This window comes from Podarcis erhardii (genome assembly GCF_964252035.2).
Source record: "Podarcis erhardii genome assembly, chromosome: 10".
NCBI classification, from domain to species: Eukaryota; Metazoa; Chordata; class Lepidosauria; order Squamata; family Lacertidae; genus Podarcis; species Podarcis erhardii.
Genome location: NC_138500.1, coordinates 16,940,772 through 16,957,442, shown reverse-complemented (window position 1 = coordinate 16,957,442; position 16,671 = coordinate 16,940,772). Strand labels below are relative to the sequence as shown.

General features: G+C 45.9%; 1 protein-coding gene and 1 long non-coding RNA gene across 2 annotated transcripts in view; one reads left to right on the top strand and one right to left on the bottom strand.

The window, feature by feature from the left end:
* The first annotated feature begins 1,952 nt into the window (after nucleotides 1-1,952).
* LOC309352042 lies at nucleotides 1,953-7,456 on the top strand. The gene is made up of 2 exons (XR_014161053.1): nucleotides 1,953-6,750; nucleotides 7,122-7,456. It is a non-coding gene; the product is annotated as an uncharacterized lncRNA (long non-coding RNA).
* Nucleotides 7,232-16,671, bottom strand: part of RERG (RAS like estrogen regulated growth inhibitor) — a 92,740-nt gene continuing 83,300 nt past the window's right edge. The window contains exons 3-5 of the mRNA XM_081880230.1: nucleotides 16,004-16,060; nucleotides 10,240-10,313; nucleotides 7,232-9,481 (exon numbers count right to left, since the gene is read on the bottom strand). Coding sequence (XP_081736356.1) covers nucleotides 9,074-9,481; nucleotides 10,240-10,313; nucleotides 16,004-16,060 — 539 coding nt within the window. The 3' untranslated portion in view covers nucleotides 7,232-9,073. The remainder of the gene's footprint in view (nucleotides 9,482-10,239; nucleotides 10,314-16,003; nucleotides 16,061-16,671) is intronic.

Below are 16,671 nucleotides of genomic sequence, written 5' to 3'. Positions count from 1 at the left end.
TCCGGCTCTTGAAACTTTCTGCAGGCCACACCCCTCATCAGCTTTGCTTTGCACCCCCACCTCCGAGTGCTTTTCAAGGAATGTGTCCTTGAATTCTGATCGTGCTTTTGCTTGCCTAGATAGAGGACAGAGAGATGTGTGAATGTCTAGGTTTCCACACAGTATACAAAGGTAAAGTTTATATTTGTTGCTCTGTCCTCATTTGCCTCTGACCTTACTCAGCTCTGCCATATGGCCTCCAGAAAGTTGCCATGACGGGAATGTGGCCCTCAGTCAGAAAAAGTTTCCTTATTCCGGCATTAGACCGAGGAGTGTTTGGACTGTGATTTCAGTGGGAAATTGATAAACACTACGAGGATGCGGGTGGTGTTGTGGGTTAAACCACAGAGCCTAGGACTTGCTGATCAGAAGGTCGGCGGTTCAAATCCCCACAACGGGGTGAGCTCCCGTTGCTCAGTCCCTGCTCCTGCCAACCTAGCAGTTCAAAAGCACACAGTGCAAGTAGATAAATAGGTACCGCTCTGGCAGGAAGGTAAAGCTGCTCTGGTTCGCCAGAAGCAGCTTAGTCATGCTGGCCACATGACCCGGAAGCTGTACGCCGGCTCCCTCGGCCAATAAAGTGAGATGAGCACCACAACCCCAGAGTTGGTCACGACTGGAACTAATGGTCAGGGGTCCCTTTACTTTACTAGATAAACACTCCTTGTTTGTACTCTTCAGCCCGAGTTGAAGATCATCCCAAGAGCTCATGGCAGGCTGGCAATGACCTCCTGTTTCCTTTCCTGTAGATCTTGTACTTTAGTGGAAATTGTCTGGAACAGCGATGATGCATCTTCCATGCTCTACGAATGGAGCTGTGACTAGGATGTGAAAGGAGGCTGGGGAGAATTCCCCCACAGCCATTATGCAAGCTCGATCTGTCTTTGTCTCCACCAAGGTACTTTGTGTTAATGGGTTCATTTAAATGTGCCAGACTGAAATGCGGGGGAAAGAATTGCTACCAGAGGAAGGCTGATTCATGAAATGATGCTCTCGAAACTACTTCAGGTCCCCACAGGACATAAGAGAAGCCTGCTGCAACAAGCCAATAGCCCACCAAGTCCAGCATCCTGGTTCTCACAACAGCCAACCAGATATCTTTTGGGAAGCCTGCAAGCAGGACATGGATGCAACAACATTCAACCCACCTGAGATCCCCAACATTCAACCCACCTGAGATCCTGTTGGTGGTGTCCCTGCTGGTGTCAGCCCACAGCCTGTTCATGTTGAGCCTCAGCACAAGCTTGACCAAGGAGGGATAAGGGAGAAACAGGCTGACCTCATGCAGCAGTGATTGGTAGATACTACTCCCACATTAAAGGGACGCGGGTGGCGCTGTGGGTAAAACCTCAGTGCCTAGGACTTGCCGATTGTAAGGTCAGCGGTTCGAATCCCTGTGTTGGGGTGAGCTCCTGTTGCTCTGTCCCTGCTGCTGCCAACCTAGCAGTTCAAAAGGAACAGCTCCAGCGGGAAGGTAAACGGCGTTTCCATGCGCTGCTCTGGTTCGCCAATACCGGTTTAGTCATGCTGGCCACATGACCCGGAAGCTGTACGCTGGCTCCCTCAGCCAATAAAGCGAGATGAGCGTCGCAACCCCAGAGTCGGCCACGACTGGACCTAACGGTCAGGGGCACCTTTACCTTTACCTTTTACTCCCAAACTAAGCCACAGCTCTTGGGATTTATTTCCACGAATTGAGAGATGGTGGCATCAGTATGTGAGAAGTGTCACAGGTTAGTGTTGTCTTAAGACCACTGGCTTCATAGTGTGAATATCCAGGGTGAGGGTTCACTTTATTTAGGTGTGTGGTGGTAGGCCTCAATCCTGCTACAGGTGGTCGTGACAAAGTCCCAAGTAGATAAGCCATTATACTAAGTTCCAAGTCTTAGTCAGGGCTGGCTTTAGAATTAGGCAGTACAAGATGGCTTCCTCAGGTGCAGATACTGGGGAACGGCAAGCAGCAGGATGTTGGAGGACAGGGGGTCTGTGCACCATACAGCTTGCAGTCAGCAGCCAGTCTGGTCAAGCTGGGTATATGGAATAGTAGGAGGTGCTATTTTGGAATGGAATGAGGGACACAATCTTGTCCTTCACCTCAGTCACCATAATATCTTGTGGTGGTCTTAGTCTTGGGCTGCCTACACGTTACAAATTTAAAGCACATAATTTCCTGCAAATCATCCCAAGAATTGCATCTTACCCCTCACTCAGCTACAATTCCCAGCCTCCTTACCAAAGGAGTTCCCAAACTGAAGTTCCCAGGATTCTTTGGAGGAGGTTATGTGCTTTAAATGTACGGCGCATACACAGCCATCCTCACAGTTAACTGTTGGGCCTATAATCTTCCATCTCCATCATCACGGAACAAGATGTCTGAAATGTTACATTTAACTTCTGGCACAGAAGGTGGAAACAGCATCCAAAAGCCGAGAGCTTTTAAAATGACACTTTTATTATAGATTAATGTTTTCAAGGAAAATAAAGTCAGCTATGCCAAATAGCCAAGAAATATTGTTCAGTTAAAGCCTCTATATTTTACAAATGCATTCGTTTGCTTTCTGAAAAGATATGTGAATACCTCAAGCCATTAAAAACAAAATAATTGAAGTTGGGGACAAAAACCATCCAAACTCAATGTCCATCTGGCAAAAATCATTTAGGTCCCTTCTCCTCCAGTACAAAGTATTACAGAAAATGCATGTTGAAACGATGCCCACCCCGCCTTCAAATCAAGAAAATAAAAGATTGGAGTTGAAGCTAATCATTGATAGAACAAAATATGAATAATAGGGGTTTCAAAGACATTTCCTTTTTGGCTGCCTTCCACAAGTTTTGTGTAATGCTAAACCGTTGAAAATATGACCGATTGTGTATTGACTTGGAACAGAACCAAATGGTGAGCAGAGACCAAGGTACTATCTGCACCACTTCAAATAAATTTCTGCCTGCAGTTTGCTTGTTTGAAAAAGCCCTCATACCACTATTAGTTACAAAGTCAGCACATCACGTTGAAGGCAGGCCCAGGAACCTCCCTGAAGTGCTGGTTTGGGGATCTGAGTACAAAGGGTACATTCAGACCTGGAACGTTCCCGTCTGGAAAAAGTGAGATGATACACTCCTGTCTCCCCACTGCAACATCTCCATCAGCATGGCCTCCCACAGGTCCAGGCGAAAACCCAGGACACAAGTCTTCTGGGCCGTGCTCCCATGTGAGTCACATGACTCCTGCGAGAGCACAGAGAGCACAAAATGTGGATTTTTGGGCGCTGTGCTCTCCTATACTTTGGGGCTGCCTTGTGAGAGCATGGTGCTAAAAACGTGATGTCCTGATTTTATCAGGACAGTTGAGGGGCAGCATCAGTTCTCAGACTGTGGCGCACCATCTAGTGAACAGAGATTATATACATAGCTGTCAACTTTCCCCCCTTTTAAAGGGAAATTCCCTTATTCCGAATAGGATTCCTCGCAAGAAAAGGGAAAAGTTGACAGCTATGATTATATAATTATACCCTGTGGCACTTTAAAATGAAGACCTTGGGAATCCTTACAGCAATCCTGCGAGGTGGATTAGAAATATATATCGGAAGCAGTCTTCTACCAAGTTAAACCATTCGTCTGTCTTAAGACGGGGACTTTCCCAGAGATACTTGGGGTTGAATCTGGGACTTTTTCCATGTAGATGCTCTGTTACACAGCTACAGCTACTACACATAAGAGAGTCTCAAATTAATGCATGCAGACCTCTAGCAGTCCACTACCTCCTTTCAGATTCAGCTGGTCTGCTGGAATGTTGCAGAACAGTTGAGAACATCTGCGCTTGGCCCTGCACTTTTCCGACCAAGGCCAAGTAATCAAACAGGGTCACAACAACTGGGCCTGTAGTTTTCTTAATATAGTACTGTACTGGTGCAGTCTACCAAATTCTCCCAGAAACAATTACTAGTTTAAGGGGATCTTCCCAAGGCACCTAGGCTAGAGCCCACAATTAACATAATACAATGCTGGCTCTTGCAATGCTGCCACTGGAGGAAAGATGTTATTAAAATATGAGTTATGCCTGTGCTGTGAAAGTTCTTTAAGTGGTCTGCTGAGGCCGCCAGTCATTTTCAAGCGGTCTGTGAACAAACGTTTGAGAATCGCTGCCTTAGCCGGGCAACCTCCTTAACCTGCTCTGGATTGTGCCTTCCGGATTCAAGAACCAGACTTCTTTAAACTTCAAGATTTGGCACCCATTTATAAATAAATGGGTATAAGATCAAGCTGTTGCTGCTGCATATCCTTCCCGTTAGCTAATGCAACCCTTGCTTAAAACCAGTTTCACTACAGGCAGAACTCCAGACCCTCCAGGTGTCTGTATTTCCAGGGACAGTCCCGGATTTACAGAAGCCATCCCAGTTTCTGATTTCACCCCACTTTTCCTTGGGACATCCCTATTTTCATTCGAGAAACATTGGAGGGTTTGGAGTTATCTGACCCCTGAGGCACCTGAAAGCAGCATCATATAGGGAAATTTTTCATTGTTTAATGTTTAGTTATGTTGGAAGCCACCCAGCATGGCTGGGGCAACCTACTCAGATGGGTGGAGTATAAAGATGATGATGATGATGATGATGATAATAATGGCCCTTTTTTCATTGAAGGTATGTTGGAGGGTATGGAACTCTGTGTTTAATGGAATCCACGTTCCCTGACTTGACAACCTCTCACCCATTTTAGCCAAACAATGCCCATTGCAGGCCTCTGTACAACTCAACCACAGATGCTACTATACTCACTGCCTCCAGTTAGTGCAGCAAAACATGCATATGTCAATCAGATGGCTAATATGGTAAACAGCGTCAGCTTTGGATTTTGAGGGGCTCTGTGCAAGCTGCCCTCAGTCCCCTCTCAGCACTGACTGGGACCCCAGTAGTGGTGGTTCCTCAGCCTTTAGCATGCTCACCACCCCATCACATGCTTCTGAGCTCACCTAGCTGCATGCTTGCTCGTGGACCTACCTGGCGGTGGTCCTCTCATGGGCCAGGAGCCATTCAGGACATGGCAGCTGTTAGATAAGCAGCAGGAGGTTGTTGGGAGTAGCTGCCAGCCTTCCTTTTGCACGTGCAAGCGAGCTTACATTATTTTATATACCACTGATATTAAGAAAAATAGCTCATGGCATTGAATGGTATAAAATCAACAATAAAATTATGTCAGTGGAACAAGCTCATTGTTGCCAGGTAAGCACGCTTGACCCACATGACCCGGAAGCTGTACGCCAGCTCCCTTGGCCAATAAAGCGAGATGAGCTCCGCAACCCCAGAGTCGGCCATGACTGGACCTAATGGTCAGGGGTCCCTTTACCTTTAAGCACACTTGAAAACAGGGTGGGAAGGTGGTGGCAGCACAACCAGCAGGAGGCAGCAGGTGAGGGGGCACAGAGGTGAGTCAGCCAGGCAAGGGGTCAGCCCAGAATGTTGGGTGCAGGCTCCAGGCCTGAAACTAAGGGTTGTCCAGTAGAATAAGGCAGGGAGCATGAGAGCAAAGCTGTGGAATTGGAGCGGTGGTGCCGGCAGAAAGAACCCAACGTAAAGAAAGTAATAGGGGCTATTTCAACCCTGCTACTTTCTGCTGCTGGAAACCCAGTTGAAAAGGGGTCATGTTACATTGGCTCCTTTCAACACAGCTGCCAAAACTGAAAGCCTTCTGGAAGCAAAGCTTTAATATCCTTCAACACTTTTCAAAAGCGGTACTCTGGGCTCTAGGCAGGAGCAATAAAAGAGTCGGCTGTAACACTTTGACGACTGAATCGCCAGGCTAAAGGGAACAAAACCCATCTTTTCAGATTATTATTCTTTTAACAGCACAGTGGGAAATAACCTCCTGAAATCTTGACCATTTATGATATCAATAGCCAGACTTGTTGGGGAGCTCAAGTGTGCTGATTCCTACAGAGGCCTCTGTGTTGGTCACACCATAAACTTCTTGGGTACCTAATAAATTTGGGAGGGATACAGGGGTGGGGATCAGAGCTTTCAGATGTTCCTCTACATCACAGACAGGGAGCTTTTTTAATGTAAAGGACTTTATTCCCCCTTTTCTCTTTCTGACACCCCTTTCTCTCTCTCTCTCCCCCCCCCCCCATGCAGCTGATCTGAAGTGTTTGCTTGGAGATAGCTTTTCCCTGTTTCTTCTCTCACCACTACATCAACTTCTGCTTTTCCCCACTGAAGGTGGATGCAAAGCCAGGCTGGTAAGAGGGTCAGCTGGAGAGGGTATGTGTGGCCTGGTGATAACCCCAAGGGCCAGATGAAGGGGCCTGAAGGGCCACATTTGACCTCCAGGCCTGAGATTCCCCATATCTGAGGCAGTTGCCTCAAGGCAGCTGATTTGGGGTGCCCCATGAAAGGACAGCACACTTTTATTCATTTAATTGGTTGTTGTTGTGCTTTTATTGCCAGGGACAGGGAGAGGCACTTGGGATATTTTCTGCCTCAGGCACCAAAGCAGCTTGACCACCCTTGGGTACTTTGTGCCTCGACTTGCCGGCAGAAAAATGTCTTGGACCTGTTCTAGAAGGAAATTCAGATGCTTGTATATTCCAACCCTTGTACAAATCAAGCTCCACCCAACCTGGAATCAGCTCCAGTACCGAGCTCATATTGTAGACAAATACAGCTTTTGATCAGCACAAATGGGGCTTGTCAACCCCAGTAATAAGTAGGAGCTAAGGTGCACCACCATGGGACGCGGGTGGCGCTGTGGGTTAAACCACAGAGCCTAGGACTTGCCGATCAGAAGGTCGGCGTTTCGAATCCTCGCAACGGGGTGAACTCCCATTGCTTGGTCCCTGCTCCTGCCAACCTAGCAGTTCAAAAGCACGTCAAAGTGCAAGTAGATAAATAGGTACCGCTCCGGTGGGAAGGTAAACGGCAGTTCTGTGCGCTGCTCTGGTTTGCCAGAAGTGGCTTAGTTGTGCTGGCCACATGACCTGGAAGCTGTACGCCAGCTCCCTTGGCCAATAAAGCGAGATGAGCGCCACAACCCCAGAGTCGGTCACGACTGGAACTAATGGTCAGGGGTCCCTTTACCTTTACCTTAAGGTGCACCACTATCAGTTGTGACCTGCCAAAGAGGTTTCTTTATAGCCCGTTCCAATTAAAGCAGAAATGGATCCACCAGTTAGGAAGCAGAACAATAAAAAAGCCAAACCTTTGTGAAAGAAATGAGTATTATTTCCTGTCTAACTCTGCAGGGCTTACAAACATAGATACACAGCCAAGCGTATAGTGTGTCATTTTCATACAATCTCTTGGTAACTGATATTTTATTTTTTATTTTATTTTTTGCATTTTCACTTTTCTGTACTACTTTGGGGGGGCTTTAGGAACTGAAAAGCGGCATAAAAATAAACTTTTAACATAACGTAACAAATCCAGTTGAGCCTACCAACTCGTTGAAGAGTTTCTGCTAGCTGAGTTTACAAAGATATCCTACTAAAATGTAGGCATTATAAAGGTTCAGGAAAAGTGACACAAGGAAAGAGGCAGTTTTGTTCTTAAGAAAAATTGACCATGCATTAATATAGTGTCGTGAAATGTGTGAAATCCATCTCATACCCTCCATAGGTTGACAGCCAGATACATAGCGTTCTCCTAAGCCAGAGAATGCCTTCTGTGTTATGTAGATATGTAGATAGCAACAGGCCACTTTGCCCACAATGAGCAAGTTAGACCACCTTCTCCAACCAGGTACTGTTTGGGGCTGCTGAGAGTTGTGGTCCAAAAACATCCTGGTGGTGGGAAGGCTGATGCAGATACACTTGCTAAGCTGCTCACTTGCAATAGGCCAGTAAGAACACTGGAGGAATTAGGTGACAATTCCTCTGCTTTCTTAGATTATGGATGGGGTTTAGACATCTGGCAGAAAGGGTGGGAGTTCTTGATCAATGCTATATGAACCGGCAACATGCAGATTAACGCTGTGTACACACTAACCAGGCCTGGCCCACCCATGAGATGAGGTGAAGTTCTACTGTCTCTGCCCCTGGTGGAGAAACTCTGGCCTCGGTGCCGATTTCCAGCAAGGTATTGCGAGACCTGATCAAAATCTCATGATCTTGCTGGAAATCAGCACTGATGTTGTCTCCACTTCTCATTCTTGCTCATCCTCAACATGCTCAACCATTCTCGCTCATTCTCAACATGCCTTCAAACTAGACTGATTCTAGAGCCTGCTGTGCACAAGAGTGGGTGTGGTTACTCAGTACAGATTTGAAAACCCTCCCCTCGATTAGGTTAGCCACACCTTTTCCTCCCTGCACATCCACCAAGGTGAATGAAGGAGGAAGTGACGATTCCCTTCTTGTTATACATCCTTCATCAAAGCCATTGAGTAGGTGTGGATGCAACCCCCACTGCTGGGACCACCTACATCTGCTTTCAAGTGGACACACTGTGGGGGCAATGCAGAATCAACTTGCAAGGAGCTCTTGTTTTCTGAATGAAACCAGTTTCTCAAGAAGCACTTTTGAAGGGCCAATAAATAAAAAAAAATGCACTAGATCTAGCCTGTGTGTGTGGACTATGTAGGAAAAAACAAATACTGCATTCATACTCCTTTGATTCTAGAATAAAATGTTGTGTGTACACAGCCTAAGTTGCCAGGGGTAAAAGACCCAATAAAAGAATATATCACCCAGTAAAACTGGACTGGAGACTCATTTACCCATTGGCCAGTGATAAGTCATGAAATAATAGTGAGAGGTGAACATGCTGTGTTGTAGGGGAAGCAGTAAGCGATCTGGTACATTCTTCCATGTTCCCCATTCTCTAAGTGACCCTGTGAATTTATTATGTAAAAAAATATTCAATTTGGTAATTGCTCCAACTCCAGAAACCTGCTTTGCTTCTCTTAATTTCAGGAAGAGTAATGTGATGGTTTTGGGGGGTTAGGGAAGAGCAAAGTTTTCACCATCTTGTTGATTGCCTACAATCCGGCCTTCTCACCCCACCTCAGTTGAGATGTTCTATATTAACGAAACAAGCGAAATATTTTAGCTGCTGATTTTGGTGAGCATCTTGTTGATTGCTTGCTTGACGTGAGTGGTGGAGCTCCGTCTCCGGGTCTTGCCCTGGACCATCTTCCGGCGCCGCACTTCCCGGCAAAGCTCATAAAAGGCCTCCATGATGTTGCCTTCCCCTGTACAAGCAGAGCACTCGTAAAATGCACAGGCTAGATCGGTGGCCAGCTTTTCCCCTTCTTCGGTGCTGACCTGCCTCGAGTGGTCCAGGTCTGCTTTGTTTCCAACTAGGATCAAGGTAACATTCTTGGGTTTTTTAACTTCGTCTAGCAAGTTCTTAAGTGGCAGGACTTCTTCAAAGCTCCCTCTGTCAGTGATGTCATAGACCAGCACAAAGCCCTCGCCCCATCGCACATGGCCTTCCTTCTGAATGGCATCCTCCTGTTTTGAAAGAAAGAGGCAGGAAGAATGGGTGTGGTCAAAAGACACAATCAAGGGGGTTTTTTGGACCTGTATTTTGGACCGCAGAGGACTATGTTCTGATTTAGTGTTGCTGTGCTATGGCTTTTGTTTACGATCTATAAAAAGTGTCCATTCTCCAGGGCCAGGCACTAAATGTGCAAGCCCTAGCGCAGCAATACTAGCAGAAAGCATTATTACCCTGCATTCCTTCAATGGTTTTATGGTACTTTGATGCTACGTTCAAATAAACAAGGCAGCATGAAAAATAGGAGCAGTAGTAAAACAGGGACTTCTAACCGTGTGTGTGTGTGTGTGTGTGTGTGTGTGTGTGTGTGTCCGTCCCCCGATTTCTGGTCCATTTAGATCACCCTAAATGCCCTCTTATGCAATGGAGACCAATTTTGTGTTCTCATTTTGAAATTTTATGTTGTGAACTGCCCTGTGATTTTCAGATGAAGGGCAGTATACAGATTTAATAGTAGTAGTAGTAGTAGTAGTAGTAATAATAATAATAATAATAATAATAATAATAATAATAATAATACAATTACAGGCAAGGAAAATAAGATGTCACCTCCCTACCCATTTGCCCACTGTCTTTTGGCATGTCCCCTTTTGCCTCTTGAATGCTTTTAACGTCTAACATTTGGCTTAGCAATGCTTCACAACCTTCCTCTGAAGTTACAGTTCTCTGGCATTTGGTTTCTGTTGTAGGGATCTGTAGAGTTCTGACTCACCTGCCCAGCTGTGTCTAGTATTTCCATAGAAACAACTTCATCGTCAATTGTGGCCTGATGACGGTAAGTGGACTCTTAAAAGAAACATGAGAGAGAGAGAGAGAAAATTAAATTAAAACTCAAAAAGCAAACCGTTTTGGGTGCAGCCACTTGCAACACATCTCTATATATCTGATTGGGCCTCTGGACCCCTCCCCCCTCTATTCTGACAGATATGGCCTATGATCCCAACTAGTATGAGACAGTGTGGTGTACTGGTTAGACTGTTGAAGTAGGAATGGTCTCCATCTCTCAGCCTAACCTACCCTGTGAGGATAACATGAGGAGGGGAGAACCTTCAAACTGGGTTTCAGAAGACGGCAACCCTCCCCTCCCTCTGAGCCAGGTTCTCCTGACAAACCAGCCTGCTTTATACCAGGGGTCTCACTGCTCCCAACATCTGTTCACCAACAAAGGCAATGCATAAAGTGGGGAGCTGATGAGGTGTTATGCTCCAGGCAACCGGTCTACCCCTTTAAGAGTCTCCACTCTTCAGAAAGAGGGAGGAGCTTGGGAGGGGTGGCCTGACTCAAGAAGGATAAAAGGTCTCAGCCGAGTACCAGACCTTTCCACCATTTTGGGAATTCAGATCCTTCACACAATTAGAAGAGGAAAGCAGAGGACCAGCATGCTAGCTCTGTCTTTTGTCTCCCTGCCCTCATGACTCCTCGTGAGCTGGAAGACTGAATGTCTGCCATGTTTAAGAGCAACAGACTTAGGGCTAGGGCGACCCATATTTTAAGTCCACACTCAGCCATAAGAAGTTCACCAGGTAACTCTGGTCCAGGTACAATCTCTCCATGTAACCTCCCTCACAGGGATGTTGTGAGGTTAATAGGAAGGAGCAAGAGGAATGTAACATCACCCAACGCCTTGGAGAAAGGGCAGAATATAGATGTAAAAATTCATAGCCTCAAAACATGATGTTAATCCATTTTACATGCTACTGGCATAACCTTGGATCTTTTCCCACCGTCATTAATCCTATGGCTGGTTTGTTATTTGGCTCTCTTTCCTGTCATGTTCTGTTCCCTGACTGGATCAAAAGCCAAGATTTTGAGATATGTAAAACTCACGCTTTAAATATTTAGATCCATGCTTGAGATATTAGTTTGGTTCAGCTTTCATTTAAAAACAACAACATTGGGGGCTACGGAATATTGGCAGAGCCAGGCACTTTCATTCCTTCCCACCCCATGTTGCCCAATTCAATTTACTTTTAAATTGCCGGAGACACAAAGTTCTTATAAAGGAGATGTAGCGAGAAGGGGGAAAAAAGAGAAAGCAGATTGAAAAAAACCTCCCCTGGGCTGATTTGTGCCACAGAGTTAATGAGTACGCTAGAAAACATGGAATCAGAATGTAGAGTCTCTGGTGTTAGGTGAAACTCATATACCCACTACACAAACTCCTAACTCAGGAACAGGAACCCTCAGGCTTGGGGGCCAAGTGCTTTTCTGACTGGCCCTCAGGGCTCTTCCCAAACCACACCCCTTCTCCCCAGGCCATATCCCTCACCAGCCTTGCTTTGCACCCTCCCTGAGTGTTTTTATCACACTGCAGTGTGTCTTTGAATTTTGTTGGTGCCTCTTGCTTGCCTGGGTGGAGGACAGAGAAGGACATGTGAGATGTGTGTGTAGAAACTAGCCTACTATTCAAAAGTAAAAATTATATACTGTTGTGGACTGGCTGGATGCAGAGGAATGGGGGGGGGGCACCAGCTGTGGAACCCCCAAGTGAAGAAGGCTCAGAGCCCGGGAAGCAGTGGTGGGATGGCGATGTGGGGTCAGAGGGAGAAAACTAGGGGGAGGTGTCAGACGCTGCGGAGGTAAAAGATCTTAGTGGGCTGGGGGAGTCTGTGGAAAAGAGAAGTCCAGATCAGAAGCAGAAATCCAGAATCCGAATCAGAAAGAAGGCCAAGAAGCAGAGGTGAATCAGGCTGGTGAAGAAGCCATGGTTTCTCCCCCTCCTGCTGCAACAATCTCCCCTCCCCTGGATCTCCTATGACCAGGAGAGGTATGAAGCAGGAGAAGCATGTCAGCGTACCCTCAGATTGCTTGGGAATGACCCAGAAGAATAAGAGACTTGGGCAGCTGCGGGAAGGCAGGGACCTTCAGTCTCAGCAATTGCTTCCTAAGACCAAAACCTACCACAGGAGAGTTGCTGTGCTCATTAAGCCGGGGATTCTTGAGCAGACCTTGTTTCTTCTAATAAAGAGTTAACTTCACTTACCCTGTGTGATTTATTGCTGGCTCACTCCTGATACATACATTACTCTGCCCACTGTTGCCTCTGGCCCTACCCACCACTTTCATGTGGCCCCCAAAATGTTGCCCAGAAGGAAAAGGTACACTATCCTGCCTAACACTTTGGTGGTGGGGTCTCCTATGGGGCCTTGCTAGAGGCGGGCAGAGCTGTGGGGGAGAATGAGTGAGAGGGAGAAGTGGTAGTTCTGCCCACATGGGTTGTGGCTCCACCCACCATTGGCTCCGCCCCTTCAGTGACTTTTCCTGAGAGTCACTGGCCTTCCCTAGGAAAGAAGCTTCCTATACACCCCTGTAGGAAACCTTGTACTGTGGACACCACTCACTGGAAATTTCAGACAAAAATGAGCAGGAACATTCCCTGCCCCACAATAAAACTCTGTTTTATTTATAATTGCTTGGGGCACAGACCATGGCTCAACATATTGCAGTGCACTGCCTTGCATTATTCAGTCTTGCATGGCATTTGGGGATACAGGATGGATGGGAAAATCTATCTGGGAGCCCAGATTTTAGTTCTGCTGCACAAATGATGTGGAAGAAGAGCCCAAAGCCCAATCCATCCACGTCAGTGGAGAGGAGAGAAGGGAGCTGGCAACAGAAGGCGTATTAAATTTGTATGAAGTCGAGCGACTTGAATATTCCGCTCTCCCTTTTGGCAACTGGAAATAATGTCTTTGCGGGGCAGGTACCTGTCAAGGTAGCCTTGAGAATGAGAACACACTATGATGCTCTTTAGCTGTGAAAATCTGGATAAGAAAAGAAGCTCCCCAAACAAGGCATGCCACTAATTAAACAGGGGACAGACTACAGAACTCTGATACAGAATCCAGTGCCACCTTCTCCTTGGGAGAATAGCAATGCCACCTTTCTTCACTATCCCTGCCAAAGAGTATCAGCAAGTTTTGATGAGCTCATTTTGCACAAGGTTGCTGCTTCTAGACAGGCACTATTTTGCAGGTGGGATTCAACTGCCGACTGGCAAATGCAATTTGTGCAGTTGAAGAAATGGATTGGGTACTCTTGCACAACAAACTTTCATTTTTTTAAAAAATACCCCCTCCCCAAAACCTTGTGGACTTAGTGCAGTAAGGAAATTGAAAGGGGAAATGCACTGGAAAGAGCAGGATAAGGATTGCTTGGGATAATATATAACCTCTCCACGAACTAATCACAATGAAGGCAACATCTCCACACACAGAGTTTGGGAAATGGCATTAACTGTTAAACCGCTCTAGGATTTGTAGTTCTGTGAGGGGAATAGGGGTCTCCTAACAACTTTCAGCACCCTTAATGAACTACAGCTCCCAGGATTCTTTGGGGGAGGGGGGCAGGAGACATGGCTGTTTAAATTGGTATGATGCTACTTTAAGCACACAGTGCATGTAAGAGCCATTAATGTTCATGTGACCTATCTATTTTTGAAAGGTCATTGAGCTAAGCATTATGGTAAGTAACTCCATACTTACACACTGGCGTAAAAGATTTTAGAGAACAATCCTATGTTTAAAAGCCAACCCGCCTATTCCTTTCCCCTCCAGTGGTTTGTAGAAATAAAATGTCCAAGTCATCTGCGCTGGCAAGAGCCCCAAACATCTTTCCCCCGCAACACCACAAGTCATACCCATTCTGTGTATCTCATTGCCTGACATAACTGCTCAAAGGCCACAAGGGAGCATTTAGAAGGTAGTAGTGGTGGGGAGAAAGATGTTCCAAAAGCACTGTTAAGAATGAACAGCTTCATTGGCAAGAGAGCCATTTATTTGATTTTGCACGGGCTTGTTTTTAGAGGACCTGGCAGCCATCCACAGATCATTTAAATTGTCCTTGGTCTGCCGAGTATGCGACTGCAATGCCATATGCTTGAGTCAAAACGGGTTGCCAGAAAAGGGATCACACAAATTCTGACTTTGCATGAATGCTCCACATTTGGAGCAGACCACAGTGGGAAGGCCGGATCATTGGGGTTTTTTAGACTAGCTTGGAGAATTTGAATCATCAAGAAAAGGCTTTTGAAGAAGCCAAGATCCTTCCCACCCCCCTAAAAACCTTGGGAATGCTTAATGGACTGGTTTTGTATCGTGCTCCAAATCTAACTTTAATTGCCTTGTTGGGGGTTGAATCAGATCCAAGTCTTATTGCCTGGTGTATTGGCAGAGAAGAGTGCTCTTAACAGTGCATGGCTTGGCTATTCTGCACAGCTATCAGAGCAGTTTTCATTACACCTTCAGCCTGAGGTACTGCTAGTGCCATGACCTTTGGACGTTTGTATACTCTGCTCTTTAGGGGGGAAAATTGAGCAAAACCCTGTGCCAAGCGAACTCGAAAACCATGTCAACAAATGCCGAATTCTTCACAATTTATATAAACACACCCACGTTCGCATAAACTAGGGGTGGGATGAATTTCCTACTCCATTTTTGTAGGACTATTTTGCCACCACCTGCAAAAATAGAGAGGGAATTGCTTTTTTGGGGGGGGTGTGTGTGTTCAAATTCCTAAAAGAAGGCTTTTATTTATCTTTTATTTCATTTAGCGAAATGTGTACAGTATATCACTTGCTTGCAGTAGAACTTCCAAGGGGCTTGCGAGAAATATCAAAATCATCAATAAAAACGTTTTTAATTACAGTGGTACCTCGAGTTACAAACGCTTCAGGTTACAAACTCCACTAACCTGGAAAAGTTACCTTGAGTTGAGAACTTTGCCCCAGGATGAGAACAGAAATCGTGTGCCGGCGGCGCAACGGCAGCAAGAGGCCCCATTAGTGAAAGCACGCCTCTAGTCAAGAACAGTTTCAGGTTAAGAACGGACATCCAGAATGAATTAAGTTCATAACTAGAGGTACCACTGTAATAGTAAAATGCATCAGCATTGATGGGTCTTGATAAACCTGCCTAAGGAAAAATGTTTCAGGTGCTGAAAAACTTGCAGTGAAGGAACCTGCTGATGTCAATAGGCAGAAAGTTCCAGTTCAAACTTTACCAGAAATGGTCTGACCATGACAAGGGAACGTATTGCACCCCCCAAAACTTGGGTTCAGCCTTCATATCACTAGGGGTAAAGATTACGTCAAGAGTATGCCCTACCTGGTGCATTGGATCAATGACCATAGGGGGTGTTGTTGTTTTTTTGGGGGGTAGGGCTTATCATTGCAATAACAATGCTAGGATTGTTCCCTTGATGATCTTGAAAGTGACTGGACGTTAGAAGGTTGTGGAGTGGGAGAGGTACTATAAATCAGTCGAGTACTATAAATCATCTTTCCAACCGGCTCTGCGGCATTCCATGGTTACAGGCAACAGAACAGAACAGGCATAGGCAAACTCGGCCCTCCAGATGTTTTGGGACTACAACTCCCATCATCCCTAGCTCACAGGACCAGTCATCAGGGATGATGGGAGTTGTAGTCCCAAAACATCTGGAGGGTCAAGTTTGGGGATGCCTGGAATAGAACTTACCAAGAGTAGGATCGTACTCCCATATGAACCGTTTGGTCAGAAAACGCACCACAAGAGCTATGGAGAAAGAAACAAATGAAGTTAGAGTCAGAGGAGTACAAATCTTTTGTTCAGGGACATTCTCTAGGTGAAGAGCCGGCAGCTTCTGGGTGCTACTGGACTACAACTTCCATTATCCTTCACCACTGACGATACTTGGAAAAGGCCACAGGTTCCTCATCCATATTCTAGACAGCTGCTGTATTTGAGGGCTGTATGGCACAATAAAAACCTTATTGACCTGGGCAGTCTCTCTTGCAAGACAGAGCAGATTCACACAACCAAACTAGCATGTTGAGAATTTGGCATGAATGGATTCCACACTGAATTCAGCATATAAGGGGGCCTCAGTCTCTTAGCTACAACACTGCAGCTCTGTACAAGAGTCTCATAGGATAGGGACATTCAAACAGGATTTCTTCATTATTTACTGTCATGTAACATCAGGTGCCCTAGGTACAGAAAATGCTTGAATACTGACCTTTGACTGCAGTGAGTGTAATTTGGGGAAGTAAATTCAGTCAGTCTGAGGGCCACATTGCAGTGGTGTGGTCAGAGGCAAAAGTCAGGGGTTTTTTTATACACACACATATACACACTTCTACTGCACAAAAAATCTGCATTTTTTC